Source organism: Salmo salar, chromosome ssa12 (genome assembly GCF_905237065.1).
Source record: "Salmo salar chromosome ssa12, Ssal_v3.1, whole genome shotgun sequence".
Classification (NCBI taxonomy): Eukaryota; Metazoa; Chordata; class Actinopteri; order Salmoniformes; family Salmonidae; genus Salmo; species Salmo salar.
Window position 1 is genome coordinate 77,345,943 of NC_059453.1, and position 22,466 is coordinate 77,368,408.

At 45.0% G+C, this 22,466-nt stretch overlaps 1 protein-coding gene across 2 annotated transcripts in view; it reads right to left on the bottom strand.

Annotated features, from left to right (window-relative positions):
- The window catches only part of dnah1 (dynein, axonemal, heavy chain 1), a 57,651-nt gene extending 38,891 nt beyond the window's left edge, over nucleotides 1–18,760 (bottom strand). Inside the window, exons 1-28 of one of the 2 annotated variants that reach the window (XM_014133372.2) lie at nucleotides 18,664–18,760; nucleotides 18,006–18,233; nucleotides 17,806–17,878; nucleotides 17,483–17,657; nucleotides 17,239–17,395; nucleotides 17,007–17,139; nucleotides 16,662–16,820; nucleotides 16,304–16,559; nucleotides 15,912–16,069; nucleotides 13,772–13,983; nucleotides 13,283–13,581; nucleotides 9,001–9,151; nucleotides 8,686–8,879; nucleotides 8,384–8,609; nucleotides 8,091–8,210; nucleotides 7,896–7,978; nucleotides 7,599–7,740; nucleotides 7,366–7,521; nucleotides 7,024–7,222; nucleotides 6,262–6,515; nucleotides 5,916–6,128; nucleotides 5,532–5,696; nucleotides 5,273–5,394; nucleotides 5,004–5,109; nucleotides 4,725–4,904; nucleotides 2,518–2,658; nucleotides 1,707–1,870; nucleotides 1,444–1,557 (exon numbers count right to left, since the gene is read on the bottom strand). In XM_014133372.2, coding sequence (XP_013988847.1) covers nucleotides 1,444–1,557; nucleotides 1,707–1,870; nucleotides 2,518–2,658; nucleotides 4,725–4,904; nucleotides 5,004–5,109; nucleotides 5,273–5,394; nucleotides 5,532–5,696; nucleotides 5,916–6,128; nucleotides 6,262–6,515; nucleotides 7,024–7,222; nucleotides 7,366–7,521; nucleotides 7,599–7,740; nucleotides 7,896–7,978; nucleotides 8,091–8,210; nucleotides 8,384–8,609; nucleotides 8,686–8,879; nucleotides 9,001–9,151; nucleotides 13,283–13,581; nucleotides 13,772–13,983; nucleotides 15,912–16,069; nucleotides 16,304–16,559; nucleotides 16,662–16,820; nucleotides 17,007–17,139; nucleotides 17,239–17,395; nucleotides 17,483–17,657; nucleotides 17,806–17,878; nucleotides 18,006–18,209 — 4,556 coding nt within the window. In that variant the 5' untranslated portion in view covers nucleotides 18,210–18,233; nucleotides 18,664–18,760. Of the gene's footprint in view, nucleotides 1–1,443; nucleotides 1,558–1,706; nucleotides 1,871–2,517; nucleotides 2,659–4,724; nucleotides 4,905–5,003; nucleotides 5,110–5,272; nucleotides 5,395–5,531; nucleotides 5,697–5,915; nucleotides 6,129–6,261; nucleotides 6,516–7,023; nucleotides 7,223–7,365; nucleotides 7,522–7,598; nucleotides 7,741–7,895; nucleotides 7,979–8,090; nucleotides 8,211–8,383; nucleotides 8,610–8,685; nucleotides 8,880–9,000; nucleotides 9,152–13,282; nucleotides 13,582–13,771; nucleotides 13,984–15,911; nucleotides 16,070–16,303; nucleotides 16,560–16,661; nucleotides 16,821–17,006; nucleotides 17,140–17,238; nucleotides 17,396–17,482; nucleotides 17,658–17,805; nucleotides 17,879–18,005; nucleotides 18,234–18,663 lie in introns of those variants that run through there. The other variant, XM_045691785.1, reaches the window with a different exon arrangement.
- Between the last annotated feature and the right edge of the window lie 3,706 nt (nucleotides 18,761–22,466).

A 22,466-nucleotide genomic window follows, 5' to 3' on the forward strand; every position in this document is an offset into this window, starting at 1 on the left:
CCATAGACTCACAAACCCTAAATCCTTTATTGAACAGCCATGTGCAAGTATATCAGTCGCCAGTGTTTTCATCAACTGGTTTTAGCTTGTTGTAGCCTGCCTGCTGCTAGCTTCACTGACAAACACTGAGATGGAATTTTATCTCCTGCTAGCTATAGATTTTTGGCACTGCACTTATAAACAGTGTGTAGCTTGTCACTTATTTACGATAGTTTAACAGTTTACTGATAAGTTGTAGACATGTTCCCAGCAGTCAGTCTGTATTTCAGCATGTTTCCAAAGCAACAATTGCTATGTTGTAACGTTGAGTCAGATAAATGCACAGCGCAGCAGCAGACTCGATACTGTACAGACTCACGGCAGAGCACGTTGCTTGCTGCTTCATTAAAAACCATTCATTATTATAAAATAACGTTACTAAAATAGCTAGCTAACTAGCTAACTTGTGTATAGAAGCATCAGTGCATTTTACAGTAGCTGGCTAGCTTGCTTATAGAAGGAGAATTGCATTTAGTGTTGCACTAGCTGGTTGGTTAGCTTCTCTTTCGTTTATATAAGTCAGTGACTGGCTCAGGCTCAGCTAGCAAGGTAATAATGGACAAGTTTTCATGTACATGATCAAACTTCAGAAATACACTGGACTACTTTGCTAGGTGTAAACTGCTAGACTCAGACATCCTCAAAATTAAACTTGAAAATGAATTAATTACAGATTTCTTGATTTATTCTGAATGCTTTTGAGGGCGTTGCAGTAGTGACTGTTGATGCTAGGCAACATGCTAAGATTCATGGGAAGAAGTTGCTACCAAGGGCGCAGTCGGCATAGGATGCCCACTGAATAAAGAGGCTTCCAAAAGGCGCCGTGGAGCCCTTGATGACTCGACAACTAGCGTTTGAGATTGACTCGATTGACTCGTGAACACACATATCGAGTGATTGAAGTGCTCAAAGTGGTCGGTTTGAGTGACATTCAGCTTTAGATAGACATTGCATCATTGTATCTATCCCATTATGGCGTCTGTGAGAGCATCACCAGTGCCATTGAGACCGTCTCCATTTTGAAGTTGTCCATTTTCTACTTCTACTACTTCTATGAGTTGGCAAACAAACTGCACACTGCCACCTAGTGTGTGTTGTTTGAACAGGTTTAAAGCCAAGGTTGGCGATTTACTGCCAACTACAGTTATGGAATGTTTCATCACAAGTATAATTCATTGGCTGATCCTTCCTGGTCATCTAAATGTAATTATGTGATCCTTCCTTAATACATAGGAAGACCCACCCAATTGACTACTTCAAAATGGGGAAAGTCCTCAATGGCGCTGCCTATGCTAAAACGGGCTTTTGGGCACTAGAGTCCTCAATCTATCTCTATGGGTGAGACATGCTTTCATAACAAGGGCGGGAGTCATTGAGACCCATTGGCGGGTAGCCAAAGCTTACCGGTCTGTGAGTGGGGTGATGACCAGGCGTCCTGAGTTGCCCAGGTACTCATATCCATAGAGGAACTCTGCGTTCACTGCCCGGATATACAGGTCATTTCGAGCCCAGTAATACCTAGAAACAAATATTAATTAAGGGGAATCTGGAATGTTCACAGATTTCTGCATGTCATCTACACACAATGGTTCAACCCAAATCGTTAGCTCTCTAAGGCAGAAGTACATCATATGAGCAGCAGGTATATTTTGTTGGGCAGGTCAAACCTGAGCTGGCTGATCCACTCAAAGTCATTGATGCTGGAGACGCCCTCCTCTACCAGCTTGGCTGCAACGTCCTTGGCATGGACCTCTATGACGATGAGGGCAGACAGAACGGCTCTCTGCATCTTAGACAGGCGGCCCCTCACCAGCTGCACCAGGTCTCCCAGCTACACCATAACAAAGGGGAGGACACTGTCAGTCACATATTCTCTTTCACATTCTTCACAATGATATGATATCATAGCCCATTGAAGCCATACTGATGGTCCCAGTTGGTTCAGTAGGTAGATCATGGCGCTTGCAACACCAGGGTTGTAGGTTTGATTCCCACAGAGAAAAAAGTATGAACATTCATGCACTCACTCTACTGTAAGTCCCTCTGGATAAGAGTGTACTAAATGACTAAAATGTCCAATTTGTTCCATGCACATCTGAACTTCAGCTACAAAATAGACATGTTGGTTGTTTAGCAACAACTGACTTGTGTGCAACTATGGGCTAAACAGATGAGGTTGGCTTAGATTGACAACATGTAAGCTATATTTGCACAATGAGCACTTGTTGTCTCTCAAATACATTGTTACGGTTGTTGGTTAGCTAGCTAGCACATTTTAGCAATAGTATTGACATGAAATCAGTCAAAACACTTAAAAACAAGACACTTACGATTCCCCACATGGCAGTTTCTTGTCATTCTTGCTAGCAATCTGGCCATCCATAATCACAACAATATACACATAGTTTCGTAACGTTGTAAACTAACCCATCTATGGCCAGGGTCTAGCCAAGCTTTGGGAAAACTTAGGATACACACCTGTGTTTGTAGCTGGGGATAGAGTCGGTCAGTCAGGTCTCCCTGCTCCAGTGCATTTGACACCTCAGTGGTCCAGAAGGTCTGGCAGCCAGCGATCACCACCTGCCCAGGCCATGACAACACCCACTCTGTACGCGGTTGCTAAGGGGAAGGGACAGGAGGGCACACACACATCACAGTCGTCAGTGCGTTTCACAAAGCTTGGACACTATTTGGAAAATCCCAAAACCTCAGCCCAGTGTAACAGATGACAATACAGTAAGACAAAATCATGTTTGAACTGTGTAGTTTTCTGTCAACTGGTTGATATATTGGCAGTTATGTGTATTCATGGCTGCCAACGGAAGTCAGGCTTCCCCCAAAAATAGACCAAGCAAAAAACAATCATATCCATGGATATATACAAAGAAATGTAAATTGAAAAACGGTAAAACAAAACGAAGTGCAGCTAGTTTGCAGTCTTTCCAGCTTCAGTTTGAAGTGATTGTGTTGTTAGATAGCTTCTCTGAACAACAGTGTCCTGACGAGTGAGCACATTTTCTATGCCAGACGAAATCGCGCCTCATTAGCTCAATGTTCTGGCTGTAACATTATCCAAATAAATGTCACTAGAAAACAGCTTAAAGAAATGCAAATGCAGCTACTTTGCTTTTATTCTGTCATTACTTTGTGACGTGACTGTAAGTTAGCCATAGTTGGCTAGCTAGCAAACAAGGGATAAGAACGTTGCTGGCCAGTATGGCAATAGAACATTTAGAAGGTATGACTGGGTCACGTCCATAGATACAGAACAAAAAGACTGAAAGACTGGGTCACGTCTAAGGCAATGGAACTGATACAATGAACGACCAGACAGCCTGGGTAGCAACCCTAGAAAGCCTAACAACACCCATGCCAATATATCCTCCAAACATCGCCTTTTCGGCCATTATCACTTAAGTATCTGATGCTGTCTGGCCTAAAAGTGTATGATATCATTGCCACCCACAACATTGAATTCAATAGCAAGGGAAGCCAACAAGCATTTGGTCTCCCTTAATAAAAACATTCTAAAATAATAGCAAATCAGCGTTGAGCTAAACTCAGTGAGCTCAACTGTGGTTGGTCCTGGCGAACCAAAAAAAGGTGTCAAGGGAAGTCAGTTCGGAATTATCTTCACACCAATCACATCACATCAAAAGCATAACGTAATTGAGAGAAAAAACTTGAATTGTTGCATCTCGTTGTGTCGTTGTCTTCCGATGGCTGGCTAGCTAACTAGTTAAAATCGTCCCTTTCGTAAATTAGCCATGGATGGAGATAAGGATTTGGACTTTTACTTAATTCTCCGTACTGGCCAATGATTACAATGGTGAATCTGATCCAACTATAAATTCATACCTTGTGCCCCTGGCCTGAGAGGATGTGAGTTCAATATGTAGCTAGATGTAGAAGACTAATATTAACTAGCTGGCTCATTATTGCCCATTAAAGGAAGTTAGGTTAGCGAGCAAGCATTTTAGCCAGGTAGCATAGGACAACAAAAACTAAAAAGCATTTACTGTATGACAGTCATAGACCATTTGGGCAACATGAAAGACAGGAGAATGGCATTGGCATTTCTCTACAAGTACGGCGAGTCTACATGTTTTTCTACTTGCACGCACAGAAATCAGTACCGTGGACAGCCACACATATTTAGCTTACGTTAATTGGTCTAAATAGTTTTTTGGTATCTTTAAGTTGTCACTGTATTAGAACAAGCATAAGTGATTTGATGAAATTGAAATGTTGAAGTTGAAATGGTGCTTGAATAGAGGAGGCAGCTCCTGTTTTCTTTGTGACTTGCGGTAACTCTGTGGTTCTAAATCTGTAGTTATTTACTAGTTCGAAAATGTCCCAAACATTAACTTGCTTGCCCATGCTGTAGGTCATGTAACTGTTACATTCAAATATCCTTTGTAGACTTCACCAGACAGATGTTGCTCTCCGGTTTTGCAATGAAACAACCATGTGGTTGAATTTATTCTGCCACTGTGTGACTGTTGTCTTCTTATTGTCTGGGCCTTAGGTCTATATATCACGGTGGCATATGAACTAACAGGTTATAGAGCAAACAACGCAATTATCACAACACATAGATTGTAATATGGCTTTTTCCCCCCTGGCTTGGCTTCCCCAAAAATTTGACCCATGCACTGCTACTGTAGATTTGGTAAGGGGCTGACCTGTGGGTAGACCTTCAGCGAGCGTTCAATGTTGTCCCTCAGACAGGCCTTCATAGACTTCTCCACCTCCCTCAGCCAGTCCTCCACATTCCCAGAGGGCCACACTGGCAGGCAGAGCTTGACCTCCTCCCCCTCCCCAGAGTACATATGAGTGATCTGCAGGTCTGACTGGAACTTAAGCTGTGGGACACAGAGAAGGAGAAGAGATAGAAAGAGATAAAACTCAAGAAAAGGAATATTTGAAAAGGGGCGCAGGGGGATAGAGAGAGACAGACTAACCCGTGCAATGTTCTCGAAGCATTTGCGCAGATGAGGCTGTACTGCTGTGGGATCCTTGGTCTGGGAGAGAATCTCCAGGAGCTCGTCGTCAGACAGGAAATAGAACCTGCAAAGGCAAAAGTTCTCTATGTTGCCATTTCTGAGAAAGATCATTTCAAAGCTGTTTCTAATGGTATTAATCAACAACTATCGAATACATCTGTAATACTGAATCTAAATAAACAGTAATTTTGCTTAGAGCTGAAACACAGTCATTAGTGACAGCATACCTGGGGAAGGAGCCACGCTTGGTCTCTAGGTAGTCGCTCAGACCCTTCTGCACCAGCTCCAACAGCTTATTACAGTCCCTCAGACTGTCCAACAGACGGGGGTCCGGGCACAGGTCAATAACCTAGACACACACATGCACGTACGCACACACACAATAAACATTTAGTTTACACTCAGTATCAACTCTAAACCTTCTTGAAGTCAATCTAAGCATGATGTGGGTTGTTGTTGTATTGTGTTGTGATTACAGTATCTCACCTGTTTGTTGTCGTAGGCGCTCTTCATCACTTTCCTCCAGGTGCGCTCCATGGTCTGGTACCTCTTTCCCTCTACAGGCAACTGGCGGTTGATGTCGTCAGAGCTGAAGATAGGCTCCAGGTAAAGCCAGGAGCGCTGGCAGGTCAGCCACTCTTCCAGCACATCCTGCAAGCACCAGCAGAGGGCAGTCACACAACATTAATGAGGTTTTGAAACATCTCATGAAGAATGAACAACATCTACTACAGGGATTTTAAATGGTGAGAATGGGCCAATCAGCCTTTTAAGGCTCTCCATTCACCTAGTAGGACACTTTCAATGTTACTTTAGCCTCCTTCTCCTTCCAATGACACCCAGTCAGACGTATGTATCTTTCTGCTGTACCTGAGTCATCCTGAGCTTGCTCTCCCACGTGCTGATGCGTTCCTCAAAGGGTTTCTTGTAGGGGGAGAAAGACATGCTCTGGGTCATGACGATGTGGTCATCCAGCAGCTGTGACGCCTCGTCTGGGCTCTTCAGGATGTAAGTGCCCGTCTCCTTGTAGGGCAACACCTCGAAGGTCACCGTCGACCACTCATGCTCCATCTTATCCAGAGCCTGAATGGGGAGAGGGAGGACAGGGACACATTTAGTTCAGTCCAAAATTAGGATATTAGATAACTGTGTCCGTCAACGCTATTGGCTGTAACAGATATTAGCCACTTTATTACTGCCTGCAGTTATCCAGTACCTGTTCGATGGCGTACTCCTTCCCTGCCACCTCAGCCACCTGTGCTATCTCATCCACATGGTCCTGCAGGCCTAGTTCCAGGCAACGGGAGAAAGTGAGGTTGGCCTTGGGCTTGACATTCATGTGGATGCGGTCTGACAGCAGCTGCCAGTGTCTGCCCCTCATCCCAGGATTCCTCAGGCCCTGGATCAGAGGGATGTAGGGACGGAAGTCATCTATCTTCCCCCGGATGTCAGAAGCCACCTCCTGACACGCTGGTGTGTATGTGTGTGTAGGTAGGTAGGGAGAGAGAGAAAGAAAGAGGTAGAGAGACAGATCTTTTCCCCCCTTGCCACTCATTGATTCTTGCTTTTGGGAGGTTTAGGCCATGGTTATGTTAAGCACTTTGTATACAAATCAGATTTGATTACTTGATAAAGCGTCACTCACCGGCAGTGGTGTAAAGTACTTAAGTAAAAATACTACTTAAGTCATTTTTGGGGGTATCTGTACTTTACTATTTATATTTTTGGCAACTTTTACTTTTACTCCATACATTTTCCCTGACACCCAAAGGTGCTTGTTACATTTTGACAGGAAAATGGTCCAATTCACACACTTATCAAGAGATCATCCCTGGTCATCCCTACCGCCTCTGATCTGATCTAGACTTTTACTCAAGGAGTATTTAACTGGGTGACTTTCACTTGATTAATTTTCGATTAAGGTATCTTTACTTTTACTCAAGTATGACAATTGAGTACTTTTTCCACCACTGCTCACCGGGGATGTCCTTGAACATTTTGACACACTTGTGCATGGTCTTGAAGGCGTCTGTGACGTTGCGCTCCAGCTGCTCGGGGTCAATGATGGAAAGGGGGTCATTGTGCCAGCTATCGTGCCACCGCAGCCAGTCTGACGTGGTGGTCCACAGGTCTCTGAACGGCTGGAAGTCCCTGATCAGCTTCTGCAGACGGTCGTACTGCAACACAGACACAGCAGCCAGTCAGTACAAGTCAGTCTTTGTTTTTACATGTTGGTTGATTGCTCAACAACAGCATAGTCTACATCAACTCAAGTAGAAGCCATTGGGGAGGTAGATCGAGTCAATAACGCCACACTCACGTTGGTGACAGGGATGCCAAACAGACGGTCCCGGTTGTTGTATGTCTGGGCCATGGTCTGGGACTCCTTCAGCTGCTTGCCCACACGTCGTACCTCGTTGGCCACCTCGTGGGCTCGGCTGATGTCCGTGTACCCAGAAAAGCCAGCCACCACCATCTGCAACAACATGCAGAGGCAGGCAACAGAAAAGGGTAATTTTTGTCAAAGTCTGGGGATTTGAAAGCATGGCTCACCTGTAGAGAGTCCAGGCGCTCCTGGAAGTTGTTCTGGTCAGCCTGCTGGATCTTGTTGAAGCGTTCTTCATCCTCAACATGCTGGGACGATACCGTCTCCATCTGGGTCACAATCTTATGTGGCCAGCCAATGGCTGTCCACCTGCACAGCAAAAGAGACAGACACTCGCGCTCTCACTTCCAGCATTCACTCAAACCTATTATTTACTTTCTACACTCCTAGTTTGACCTCTCGTTCTCACTCCAATACAAAACCAGTATCTCAATCTTTCAACGTGTTGTAACAGCCAGCCTTACTTTCCATTGAAGTCCTCATTTGACAGGGTGTAGAAGAACTCATCGATCAACTCGTAGTCTGACATGGCTTTGGATAGGAGCTCCTGAGGAAAGTGACACACAAAATGAGAACTCTCTAATCAAGAGGATGATCTTTACAGTACCAAAAATGATGTATTCTATTCTCTGCAAGTCTGTATAATTTATTCTCTGTACCTCATGGGCCTTGAGCTGATCTGAGATCTGCTTCATCCATTCACGTTGGTCGGTCAGCTCCTCAATGCTGTTCGGCTTCTCATGCAGCTTCCTGCTGATGGCCTTACACTCTTCACATGCCTGGAAAAAAGCAAAACACACAGTACAGACTGGTCTGAGCCAAATACTAACAAACATATCTGCACTTAACGTCACATGCAATGCCTACTAAACAACATTGACCATTGTATATCCTCAAGTATGATATTCCTGTACTTTGCTACACAAATCTCTTGAAAAGTCTTGAGACTTACGTCCTCCACTTGCTTGCGGAGCTTGAGGGCAAGCCGGTCGAGCACGGCGTTAGCCAGGGCTCTGCGTTTCTTGGACAGGCTCTGGCGGACACTCTCCACGCTGACGGTGAAGGGGCCGATGACGATGGAGGATGGGAAGGAGTGGTCTAGACGCTCCTTCTCCTTTAGGTGCTGTACCACCTCCCGTTTCACCTCCTGGGGAGTCTGCTCCTCCTGGCTGTGGGCCCTGGGACACATACACACAAAGACTTAGTTACAGACACAAGTGCTACAACTACAAGTTCTACTGAGACAGGTCTTACTTAAGGAAGGTCTCTATGTCTGAGTTGTGCAGCTCTAGGTATCTCTCATACTCGCGGGCGTAGGCCCGGAGTGGGATGGCAGCCTGACGCAGGGCGGCACGGACCCTCTCCCTCAGCTCTGCCACCGCAGGCTCCCACAGACCCACTGACTCCAACAGAGGAGTGCCACTGATGAACATCTTCTGCATCACAAACTGAGAGACACAAAAAGCCATCATCATAAACGGCAGAAGTGTGAAGCAAATCAATTCTAACTTCATTACTGTAATTTAAATAAATTGTCAAAATGTTGGAATGCATGGTGTCTTGTCTTGCCTTATCCAGCTGAGGCACATTGTGGGTGGAAAGGATCCCCTTATCAAACAGGGTAATGATGGAAGTCTCAAAGTTTTCCAGAGGAGTGCTGTAGTGGACCCCAGTCACATCCAGAACCAGATCTACCAAGAACAGCGGGCTCTTCTTCGGCCTGTGGAGATACATAGGAGTGCATAACTAAAATGCTGACCACACCGCTCGCGTTGTGTGTGCAAGCGTTGCAAAAGAAATGTACACATACATGTTGTTCAATCATTTAATCTAAACTGCTCGCGCTCGTCAATGAGCGTCTGCGTAGCCAGGCGGTAAAATAGAACTTGGCTAAATGTTCATGAATGTTTCATGTGTTTCGACCTGTCCCCAAATTAATATAATAATAAATATCAGAGTTCGTTTTGATATTTCAACCTGCGTGACTGGAGCGAGTTTGGTGTGGATGCCCATAGCCACAGTAGCTGCCATGTGAACCAAACAAACAGACTTTCTAGTTTAGCTAACCAAACCATCAGTCCTAGCTTGCTACTATGGAAATCGAATTCAACAATGCCAATGATTTCAATTCGACTTTTGGTTTCAAAAGCAGCTCAAACAAAACACGTAAGATTGAACTACAGCCATTGAATTCTACCGTGCTGATATAACGTGCGTTATAGGAAAATAATGCACACTCTAGAAAGCCCTTCAAGCCAATCAGAAACAAGTATTCAATGCCATGGTAAAATTTACCAATAAGGCACGAGGGGTGTGGTATATGGCCAATATACCACGGCTAAGACGCATCGTGGAGTGCCTGGACATAGCCCAATCAACATTCAGGGCTCAAACCACTCAGTTTACAATTTAAAATAATCTTATTTTATATATTTTACATTTGATAAGGTCACAGAGAGGGCCAAAGCTAATTACAGACACCTGTGATAATCTGAATTACCCAGAGGTGAAAGAAATGCACACCTATTTAGGCGAGGTGCTGGCTAGCAGAGTGGAACACACCTGTGTCTGTCTTTTGACACTATATAAACGAGTCACCCAATAGTGTTTGTCATTATACCCTGATGAAGACAGCTTGTCTGTCGAAATGTTGGACATAAAATATTTTTGCATCATATTTTTTAAATCTGAAGTACCCCTAAAAGGCCACAAGATATCATGTGATAAAAAGTAAACTCAGCAAAAAAAGAAACCCTTTTTCAGGACCCTGTCTTTCAAAGATAATTCGTAAAAATCCAAATAACTTCACAGATCTTCATTGCAAAGGGTTTAAACACTGTTTCCCATGCTTGTTCAATGAACCGTAAACAATTAATGAACATGCACCTGTGGAACGGTCGTTAAGACACTAACAGCTTACAGACGGTAGGCAATTAAGGTCACAGTTATGAAAACCTAGGACACTAAAGAGGCCTTTCTACTGACACTGAAAAACACCAAAAGAAAGATGCCCAGGGTCCCTGCTCATCTGCGTGAACGTGCCTTAGGCATGCTGCAAGGAGGCATGAGGAATGCAAATGTGGCTAGGGCAATAAATTGCAATGTCCGTACTGTGAGACGGCTAAGACAGAGCTACAGGGAGACAGGACGGACAGCTGATCGTCCTTGCAGTGGTAGACCACGTGTAACAACACCTGCACAGGACCGGTGCATCCGAACATCACACCTGCGGGACAGGTACAGGATGGCAACAACAACTGCCCGAGTTACACCAGGAACCAGGAATCCCTCCATCAGTGCTCAGACTGTCTGCAATAGGATGAGAGAGGCTGGACTGAGGGCTTGTAGGCCTGTTGTAAGGCTGTTCCTCACCAGACATCACTGGCAACAACGTCACCTATGGGCAAAAACCCACCGTCGCTGGACCAGACAGGACTGGCAAAAAGTGCTCTTCATTGACGAGTCGCGGTTTTGTCTCACCAGGGGTGATGGTCAGATTCGCATTTATCGTCGAAGGAATGAGCGTCACACCGAGGCCTGTACTCTGGAGCGGGATCGATTTGGAGGTGGAGGGTCCATCATGGTCTGGGGCGGTGTTTATTTTATTTATTTCACCTTTATTTAACCAGGTAGGCCAGTTGATAACAAGTTCTCATTTACAACTGCGACCTGGCCAAGATGAAGCAAAACAGTGCGACACAAACAACACAGAGTTACACATGGAATAAACAAACATACAGTCAATAACACAATAGAAAAGTCTACATACAGTATGTGCAAATGTAGTAAGATTAGGGAGGTAAGGCAATAAATAGGCCATAGTGGTGAAATAATTACAATTTAGCAATTAAACACTGGAGTGATAGATGTGCAAAAGATGAATGTGCAAGTAGAGATACTGGGGTGCAAAGGAGCAAAAAATAAAGAACAATATGGGGATGAGGTAATTGGGTGGGCTATTTACAGATGGGCTGTGTACTGGTGCAATGATCGGTAAGCTGCTCTGACAGCTGATGCTTAAAGTTAGTGAGGGAGATATAAGACTCCAGATTCAGTGATTTTTGCAATTCGTTCCAGTCACTGGCAGCAGAGAACTGGAAGGAAAGGCGGCCAAAGAAGGAGTTGGCTTTGGGGATGACCAGTGAGATATACCTGCTGGAGCACGTGCTACGGGTAGGTGCTGCTATGGTGACCAGTGAGCTGAGATAAGGCGGCCAACAAGAGCATACAGGTCGCAGTGGTGGGTGGTACATGGGGCTTTGGTGACAAAGTAGATGGCACGGTGATAGACTACATCCAATTTGCTGAGTAGAGTGTTGGAGGCTATTTTGTAAATGACATCACCGAAGTCAAGGATTGGTAGGATGGTCAGTTTTACGAGGGTGTTTGGCAGCATGCGTGAAGGAAGCTTTGTTGCAAAATAGGAAGCCGATTCTAGATTTAATTTTGGATTGGACATGCTTAATGTGAGTCTGGAAGGAGAGTTTACAGTCTAACCAGACACCTAGGTATTTGTAGATGTCCACATACTCTAAGTCAGAACCGTCCAGAGTAGTGATGCTAGACGGGCGGGCGGGTGCGGGCAGCGATCGGTTGAAGAGCATGCATTTCGTTTTACTTGCATGTAAGAGCAGTTGGAGGCCACGGAAGGAGTGTTGTATGGCATTGAAGCTCGCCTGGAGGTTAGTTAACACAGTGTCCAAAGAAGGGCCAGAAGTATACAGAATGGTGTCGTCTGCGTAGATGTGGATCAGAGAATCACCAGCAGCAAGAGCGACATCATTGATGTATACAGAGAAAGGAGTCGGCCCGAGAATTGAACCCTGTGGCACCCCCATAGAGACAGCCAGAGGTCCGGACAACAGGCCTCTCCGATTTGACACACTGAACTCTGTCTGAGAAGTAGTTGGTGAACCAGGCGAGGCAGTCATTTGAGAAACCAAGGCTGTTGAGTCTGCCGATAAGAATACGGTGATTGACAGAGTCGAAAGCCTTGGCCAGGTCGATGAAGATGGCTGCACAGTATTGTCTCTTATCAATGGCGGTTATGATATCGTTTAGGACCTTGAGCGTGGCTGAGGTGCCCCTATGACCAGCTCTGAAACCAGATTGCATAGTGGAGTAGGTACGGTGGGATTCAAAATGGTCGGTGATCTGTTTGTTAACTTGGCTTTCGAAGACTTTAGGGAGGCAGGGTAGGATAGATATAGGACTGTAACAGTTTGGGTCTAGAATGTCTCCCCTTAGAAGAGGGGGGTGACCGCGGCAGCTTTCCAATCTTTAAGGATCTCAGACGATACGAAAGAGAGGTTGAACAGGCTAGTAGTAGGGGTTGCAACAATTGCGGCAGATCATTTTAGAAAGAGGTGCCTTGGTGGAAGAGTGGGGTAACATCTCACAGCAAGAACTGGCAAATCTGGTGCAGTCCATGAGGAGGAGATGTACTGCAGTACTTAATGCAGCTGGTGGCCACACCAGATACTGACCGTTACTTTTGATTTTGACCCCCCTTTGTTCAGGGACACATTATTCAATTTCTGTTAGTCACATGTCTGTGGAACTTGTTCAGTTTATCTCTCAGTTGTTGAATCATGTTATGTTCATACAAATATTTACACATGTTAAGTTTGCTGAAAATAAACGCAGTTGACAGTGAAAGGACGTTTCTTTTTTTGCTGAGTTTATTAAAAAACTTGAAAGTTACCAGAATCTGGTAGTTTACTTGTAAACGTGTATATTACCAGTAATATACCCTCACTTTGCAACCCTATGAGGGAGACAAAGAAAGACAATAGAGAGTAGTTAGAAAGAGAGAGATAGCAATAGAGACAGAGTGGTGATGTGATCTCACTTGTAGGGGCTGTTGATGAGGTTGGAGCCCCAGGTCAGGTCCTGTGGGCAGTGGAGAACACTGTGGCAGGCGTCCAGCAGCAGCTGAGTCAGGCTGACCAGGGAGTCCTGCACCAGGAAGCGCAGTGAGTCCTGCAGGCTGTAGCGTACCAGGGCCATGAGGCTGCACAGCTTGGACATCCTGTACACCTCCCAGCGGGACTCCGTCAGACTAAACCAGCCAGGGCCCACGTCTCTCAGGCTGGTGTGGATGCCCTTACACAGGGTGGTCACCCATGAGTCTCGCAGGAACAGCTGCACCTGAGGGGCCACGAGGGACCAGGGATGGGTTAGCTTTTGATGTGTATGGCTTTCAATGTATGGCGGTGTATGGCTGCTAGTAACTGTCTTGAATTTCACAACAATTAGAATTCTTCAAAGATATTCTTCAGAGAGCAGGACTGATGCCAGCAGAGTATCATAATGTTTCTAGGGCTGTGTGTTACAATACCTGTGCATGTGTCTGAGACTGGGTGAGCTCAAACTCCTCTAGACGCAACGACTTGGTGAAGGTGACATGGAACAGACTCATAGCAGCCACCCTGTTGCACTCGCCCCGCACTTTGGACAAGGCAGAGATCACCTCCGGCTTGGTGAGCAGGGAGTTGAAGGCAAACGCAGCACGGTTCTTCTCAAAGGGGTATGTAGGGACAGACACAAAGCCTGTGGACATATCAGGTGTACAATGTTTAAGAGGAGTCATTACAGGTGTCATCGACAGCTTATCTCGTAAACCCATTTCTGTCAGGGTTCACGAAGAGACCCTGGCCCCCTGAACCCAATCTTATGTCTTACTAGTAGAGGGATAGGCTTTTTTTTTTACCCCCTTTTTCTCCCCAATTTCACTTCTTAACACTTTAACCTGGAAGCCAGCTGCACCAATGTGTTGGAGGAAACACCGTTCAACTGACGACCAAAGTCAGTCTACAGGCGCCCGCCCCGTCACAAGTAGTCACTAGAGCGCGATGAGCCAAGTAAAGCCCCCCCGGCCAAACCCTCCCCTAACCTTGACGATGCTGGGCCAATTGTGCGCCGCCCTCTTGGACTCCCATTCACGGCCGGTTGTGACACAGCCTGGGTCTGTAGTGACGCCTCAAGCAGTGCGATGCAGTGCCTTAGACCGCTGCGCCACTCGGGAGGCCGGGGATGGTCATTTTAAATGTTTCACTATTCCAATAATATCATGGTTTTTTTTGCAGATATCCCCCCGCCTGCAGTTCTCCGGTAGTTATTGGAAACAGTGGGTTGAGCCAGTGGGTTGAGCCACCCAAAATGTACCGATTGGATGATTCCATCTGCAACATTTCAAGCTAGCTGCGGTGTGAGCTTACGGAACGTTCTTAACGCCGTTACATCAGAGCTGCAGGTAGCCTAGCAGTTAAGAGGATTAGCCGACTAGGTGAAAAATCTGCTAAATTACTAAAATGTTAAATGTACATCAGGTCTTGTGGAACTTCCTGTGCGCGCATGTAATTGCTATTTGAAGAGGAGAAAATAGCATATCGTTGTCAGGGCTGACTGGAGGGCTAAATGGGCTAGCTCATGACACCGTCATAAAAACTACATTCAAAAGTTTGTTGTTTTATTAAATAAAGGAAATTCAAATGTCATGGTATAACCCTGTATGTATCAATGTCACAAAGATAATTTAATTTAGACAAAGCTTTTTCATTGTTATAATCCCACAGGAAAAAATACTATAGTTTTCTCTGTAATGTTTTTGCGGACTTTACTGTAGTATTCACTGTAGTATTGCAGACATGGCTTTAGTATACTGTAGTATTTACCATTTACTATTGTATAAATACTGAAAAAAACTGTAGTATATACTATAGTAATTACTTGAGTGTTTTTGCGGACTGTAGTATACTGTAGTATTTACTGTAGTGTTTTTGCGGACTGTAGTATTTACTGTAGTGTTTTTGCAGACCTTACTGTAGTATTTACTATAGTGTTTTTGTTTTATTATCTTTGACATAGCAGTGGGGGCTTCCTTGAGGAAACCTATTGGACAAAATACTCAAAGAGCCCATTTTCCATAACCTATACGTAAGTAGGACTGAGGTCTGAATGGATAGTTCAGAGCTTCTGCTCGTATCTATAACCTGTAGGGAACACAATATATGATCTATACTTGTCATGTAGGTTTCTCACTTACAGGTGGCGCAAATTGGGATATGGGAGAGGAGAATGGGAATGGGCAGGGTATATACAAATTAAATACTGTAATACATGCTATAGTAATTACTGTAGTGTTTTTGCGGACTGTAGAGTTTTTGAGGTCATTACTGTAGTATTTACTGTCGCGTTTTTGCGGTCTGTAGTATACTGTACTATTTATTATAGTATATCACAAAACGATATATGGTAAATACTACACGATCGAGGGATACAACAGTGTGTAGAACAGTATTCTACAATATACTAGTTTACTACATAATTATATAGTAAGTACTGTACTATTCTATAGTAAACTGTAGTATAACACTCACACAAGTAATCGAACACCAACGTCCACTCCGTTTGGATATTTGAATAAACATGCCCATCCTTAGGTCTTACATCTACAAAAAACCCTACAGTGAACTCACCATTCTGGGGCACACGTTCTGGCTCTCTCTGGGGCAGGGTGATGTGGGAGAAATCCTCAGGGTTGGTGAGCACTACCCTATCAAAGCTGATCCGATTCATGGTGCGGTCATACTCCAGATTGATCTCCTTCTCCAGACGTACAATACACTCCTGCAGCCTGCCACCACAACACAACATTACACAGAAATGCATCCTAAAGGTAATGCTCCATTTACTGTACAGTATTATGCACAATTCAGTCTCCTGACATTCATATCCTGCTCTTATTCAATAAACACAGCCTGATGGTCAGTCTGCTTTAGAAAAAAGATAGCTAAACAGTCTCTACCATGAATGAAAGGCTAACTGTAAAATATGAGTATTAGATTAGAAAATTAGGGATGTCTCTCACAGTTTGAGTCGAAGGCCAGGTGTAGAGAGGGCATGCTCTTTGACACGGGCAAGACTTTGTGCATTGAGAGACGAGGTGCCACTCCACACTGGCATACAGTCTACAGACAGGTGGTAGAGCAGCAGGGCCTCTGTGTTCTCTCTGCAGCGCTGGGCAAACTGCACCCGCTGGGAAAACAGACGAGGGTCCTCTGCACTGAACAGCAGCCTGATCCTGGAAATCCAGTACTGAGTGGCTGACAGCAGAAACACACCTACTAAAGTCAAGGAGATGGGACAGAGAATGAGACTTTGTGTATGCTGTATACAGGTCAAGAAAATACTGCATTGATACACTAGAAGTGGTAATACACTATTACTTGTTCTCTGTCCTTCGTTTAGGACTGGTTTTCCATTGGCATCCCTCACTCTGCCATTCTTGTCGGCCTTCTGGACCAGATAAAGCCCTTTCTCCTGGTTGTAGTCAAGAACCCCAACAAACTGCCAGCTGTACTCCAGGTTGGGGCTTTTGGGGTCCTCTACAGAACCAGAGAAGGCAAGAGAGAGGAAAATGTCTAACTATTTTCTGTTCTCATGATGAAGAATGATGATATGGTACACTGTTCACTACAACAGACAGAACCTGTAGGTTACAATAATTTATATTTGGGACATCCCTGTGTAAACAGCTAATTCAAATTAAGAGCTATTATCAAAGCACCAACCTGGTGGTATCTTGTCAGTGGTGGGCAGCAGAGCTTTGGCAGGTATGGGTTTGTGATCAGTTGATCCATTTTCATAGCCCAGGGCAAGCCAGTCTTGAGGAGTGCGACAGTCAAACTCCTCATTGTCAAACACCTAGGGGAGAAAACCAAGAAAGACGAGTGACCACAATGTGATAGTGTTTTATTAACGAAAAATGTATGTTTTAACGATGAAGATGTTTGAGGAGCTCACCTCCAGAGGTAGGTAGTTTGAGACAGGAGGGAGTGGATTCTCTGGTGTGGTCACATGTTCTTCAATGCTATGGTGCCGAGGCATCAGGAGGTTGGAGTCTATGCCTTGCTCTGTCAGGAGCTGGGCAATATCCAGCTTCAGGTACTCCCGTCTGCGCCTGAGAAGAGACACAACACATGTCAGAGCATTCACTTCCCCATACTGTTTGCGTGTATTTAGCTGTGACCCTCACAGATGCACACACCTCTCTATCTCTATCTTGCGGAGGTGCTGTCCAGGCAGGCTGTGGTAGGGCAGCTGGACTTTGGCTGTGTAACCTCCAGTGGAGAAGTCCGTGTGCTGCTGGTGCTGGGTGGTGGGTCCATGCTTGTCCCTCTCAACCAGACTGTGCAGGTCAGACGGAGTCCGGAATGTGGTTACTGAGGAACAGAATACATATGGGCCCAAATAAATCAATTGTTATTTACAGAATATACCAATACATATTTACACATACACAAATGTAAAGTAGCTGATGTATTTTAGTGTGATTTGTATCATCCAATGGGCCCTGGGTAAAAGTCTCACCTTTAGGAGTATTGGACTCATAGCCCGCTTGACACAGTAAGCTCTGTTGGGTTTCTGGCCCATCTGTACAGGACTGATACATGAATAGGCAGTTAGTGTAACCTCATAACTTCATAAAATATTTCTTAGAGCAAACGTATCACAGGGTAGTGTTTTTAGCTGCCCTCTGACTACAGTTGAATGTGTAGGCTAATTATTACCTGTAGGTGGGGTTTTGCTGCTGTAGTGATGAGCTCGGAGTAGTACCCTTTCTGCTCAATCACAGGGTACTTTCTGACAGGGGGGAGTTTGCTCCTGTGACTTTGCAGTGGGGGTAACTTGTGTTCTGCAAGTTTGCTAGGGGCGTGTGGCACAAATACACCAACCCCATGGGGATGGTTTTGGGGAACCTGCTTTGCTTCCATCTTCAGACACACATCTGTAGATGTCTGCCTCACAAAATAAGCGTTAGTAAGCATTCCAGCACGCGCTTCTTTGTAGCTACCAGTATTTATTATTTTCAATGCCCAACCCATTCTTTTATCATGACAGATAGACCTGGTCAATTTGCTATTACATAACTAGCTAGAGAACTTAGACATGATGCTAATTTAGGACAAAAGTACTTGAAATGAATACATGTCATGAACTAGCAACTAAATTGACGTTGGCTGATGACCTTGCTGGCTGGCTAGCTAGCAAACGTTGGCTAACGTTAGTTAGAAAACACAGAATGTAGGATACATGATGGAGTAAATAATATCGTTTGAAACTTTCTAACAGGCTGTATATATTAAAGAACATTAAACCTTAAATAGCCCTCGGAGATGCTATGAGTTTTAATAGACAAAACTTGCCACTTGTTAACTTCAAATTCACCTTCAACTTCCTTCACTCTGTGCTGAAATCTCGGTTTCCAAGTGCGCTAGTTGAGGACGCGGCAACGGTTGTCAGGGAGGTCTATCAAACAGCTGGGGGTTAGAGCGGTGGTTTGACTTCTAATGTCTCTTAAAGGGAAAGTAACCCAAAAGTAACTGAAAGTAATTAGTAGGCCTACTACGGTGCTCTAGACAGACCATACTATGTTAGCATTGGCTGTTTAGGGCTAATAAATATATGTATATATAAAGTTTGGCAAATTAAGTGGAAAAGGCTAATAAAGGGACTATCCCTATATTATAAGATTTGGTGGGCAGTGCTATCTTTTCTGTAGCACATTAATATCAAAATCTACTAAATTTTTCCAAAACTGCAATAGTTGTAGAAAATACATTCCAATCTGGGTGTTGGGCTACTAAAACTTTTAATTCGAAGGTAACGTTCCTAACGTGTTAACACCTAAAAGCCCAAATCGATGATGCTGATAATGAAGGTAATGATATTGATAGTAATGATAATGATGGTAATGATGATTAGCTAGAACATTGGAATGGACATGTTCATGTACTCAAATGAGCAATTCCTTCCGGGCCCACCCTGAATGTGTCTGGTGGGGGAGAAACCCTTCTGACCTGTACGATCCCCACACCACCACGTCACAAGTGCTCCATATCCTGCTCTGTTTCTCATGGCAGATCACAGACACCACCCACCTTGGTCTACACCCACCACAGCAGCCTTGGATTGTGTAAAAGAGCACAAATTACTTGTTTCATGTGTCTGAACTTCCACGTGTCACTTATAAACAACACTGCAGACTAGGACAGTCAGGATGAGATGGGGTAGAGGGAGGAGGTGTAGGAGGGTAGAGGGGTGTGGTTCTGTTTAAAAAGTGAGGCCATGTGAGGGCCTCTGACTTGCCGTGGCCATGGGGATCCACATCACCTCTAATGAACTGGACAGGACAGTGAGCAGTGAGATGATTAGGAGCCTTTTTCCAAGAAATACAATTGTGTGTAGGGAAGGAACATATGGGGCCAGGGGGGGCTGGTTATATTATCCTCTTGCTTTAATATTCTGATAACGTAGGCTCAAACATCATCACTTTCATTGAACTTAAGGACCCTATTCCTTTCTTCCTTCTCTTTCTCTTCCGTCTCTACATCCCCTGGATTCACCCCAGTTACAGTGATGATCATCATACTTTAACTTCTGACTGCATAGACCCTTCTACAACGTGTCTGTATCTCCAAGTGATGACCTCACCCTTTGGGGGAGCCCAGTCCCTTTGATTTCAATGAGGGAATAACATACATCTGATGACATTATCAGAGCCCTCAGCTGTTCGATGCTAACAACCTTTCCTGGCCTGGGTGGCTTATGAGTCATTAGTTGGTGTCTGATCATGTTGAGGAGATCAGTGAGAAGAATTACCCAGAGGGATCCAAAGAAAACCATATTAGCCCCAGAGTCTCTGATGGGGTGGTGGTCCTCAAACATGGCTGCCTGCCAGGGATGGTGGGTGGCTCTGTGGTCAAAGCTGCAGCTAGAATCCACCACTGTGCTGGGCTTTGTTGGGCCGAGAGGTGTGGTTAGCAGCACTCGGTGTGTAGAGCTGATTAAAATCGAACAAGCTTGTCATAGCTTTGATCTACCCAGTAGCCCCTCTCCCAGTCCCTCTCCTCTCTCCCTCCAGTCCAGCGCCACGGCAGCCATCCTCATACTAACCAGCCGGCATACCATCAACCACGAAACAACCGCATTAGCCCCAACACGCCCACCACTTCTCTCATCCCTTTCTCTTGCCTCTCTCGCCCAGGATCTCGTCTTGGCCTCCACCCACCCTGCTTTATTCCCCCTCTCTTTTCCTCCCTCTCTCCTGCTTTTACAGCGCTGGGCTGTAGTGGGGGTCATGCCTGCATGAATGTGACTCCCATTTTACAGTAATGAGAGCAGCATGTGCTGCTGCTAACTTTAGCTCCTCCTTATGACCAGATGTTGGCTGGTATGATCAAACACTGCCGACTCCCCCCTCAGCAGTGTCACATTGTTGGGGGAACTATAAGAACTATGTGGCCACAGTCACACACATACACACACCTTCTTTTCCTTATAAAACCTACATGCCAACTAATCTGTGGACACACCCTTGTGCGCATAGATGCACATTATACTAGCATGCATGTGTGTTTAGCAGAATTTAAACAAATTGAGGCATAGCTTAGCGCAGTATCACGGGCCCCACCGCAAGGTCCGATTTAGACCCACCTCCCTAAAAATGAAAAATGTGTTGCTTTATTGCTAATCTGATGCTATTCTACACTATTTGCCATTTTGCCATGGCAACATGAGGTCGCCTAGGCAGAGAACTCCTGTACAGTACATTTTGTAAATATTTATTTTTATTATAATGTTTTGGGGGGGGGGGGAATAGCTAAGTGAGCATAGACTAAGTCTGGGTTCCATCTATTTGTTTGGGTTGTGCTCGGCCTTGTCTCAGGATGGTAAGTTGGTGGTTGTAGATTTCCCTCTAGTGGTGTGGGGGCTGTGTTTTAGCAAAGTGGGTGGGGTTATATCCCGCCTGTTTGGCCCTGTCCGGGGGTATCGTCGGACGGGGCCACAGTGTCTCCCGACCCCTCCTGTCTCAGCCTCCAGTATTTATGCTGCAATAGTTTGTGTCGGGGGGGCTAGGGTCAGTCTGTTATATCTGGAGTATTTCTCTTGTCTTATCCGGTGTCCTATGTGAATTTAAGTATGCTCTCTCTAATTCTCTCTCTTTTTCTTTCTTTCTTTCTTTCTTTCTTTCTTTCTTTCTTTCTTTCTTTCTTTCTTTCTTTCTTTCTTTCTTTCTTTCTTTCTTTCTTTCTCAGATGACCTGAGCCCTAGGACCATGCCTCAGGACTACCTGGCCTGATGTCTCCTTGCTGTCCCCAGTCCACCTGGTCGTGCTGCTGTTCCAGTTTCAACTGTTCTGCCTGCGGCTATGGAACCCTGACCTGTTCACTGGACGTGCTACCTGTCCCAGACCTGCTGTTTTCAACTCTCTAGAGACAGCAGGAGCGGTAGAGATACTCTGAATGATCGGCTATGAAAAGCCAATTTACTCCTGAGGTGCTGACCTGTTGCACCCTCTACAACCACTGTGATTATTATTATTTGACCCTGCTGGTCATCTATGAACATTTGAACATCTTGGCCATGTTCTGTTATAATCTCCACCCGGCACAGCCAGAAGAGGACTTGCCACCCCTCATAGCCTGGTTCCTCTCTAGGTTTCTTCCTAGGTTCTGGCCTTTCTAGGGAGTTTTTCCTAGCCACCGTGCTTCTACACCTGCATTGCTTGCTGTTTGGGGTTTTAGGCTGGGTTTCTTTACATCACTTTGTGACATCAGCTGATGTAAGAAGAGCTTTATAAATACATTTTATTGATTGATTGATTGATTGTTTCCTACCCATGAATCTGATGGCGAATCAGAAAGCAAGATGAGACACGGTCACCCTTTTTCTAGCTCCTAGCCAACTTTGTCGTATTTTTGGTTGTTGTAATTTATTACATTAGTTGCTCAGAACATTTCTTGTATTATTACCTACATGTGCAAACTGGTAACCGCATATCCTGATGCCGCATCTATTGTAGCTGAGGACTTAAATAAAGGAAATCTGAGGAAAAAGCTAACAAAATTCTATCAACACATCTCCTTTGCTACACGTGCAAAATGGACCCTTATAGCTACTCTCCCTTCCGGGACGACTACAAGGCCCTCCCCCACCCTCCCTTCGGCAAATCAGATCCCACCTCCTTT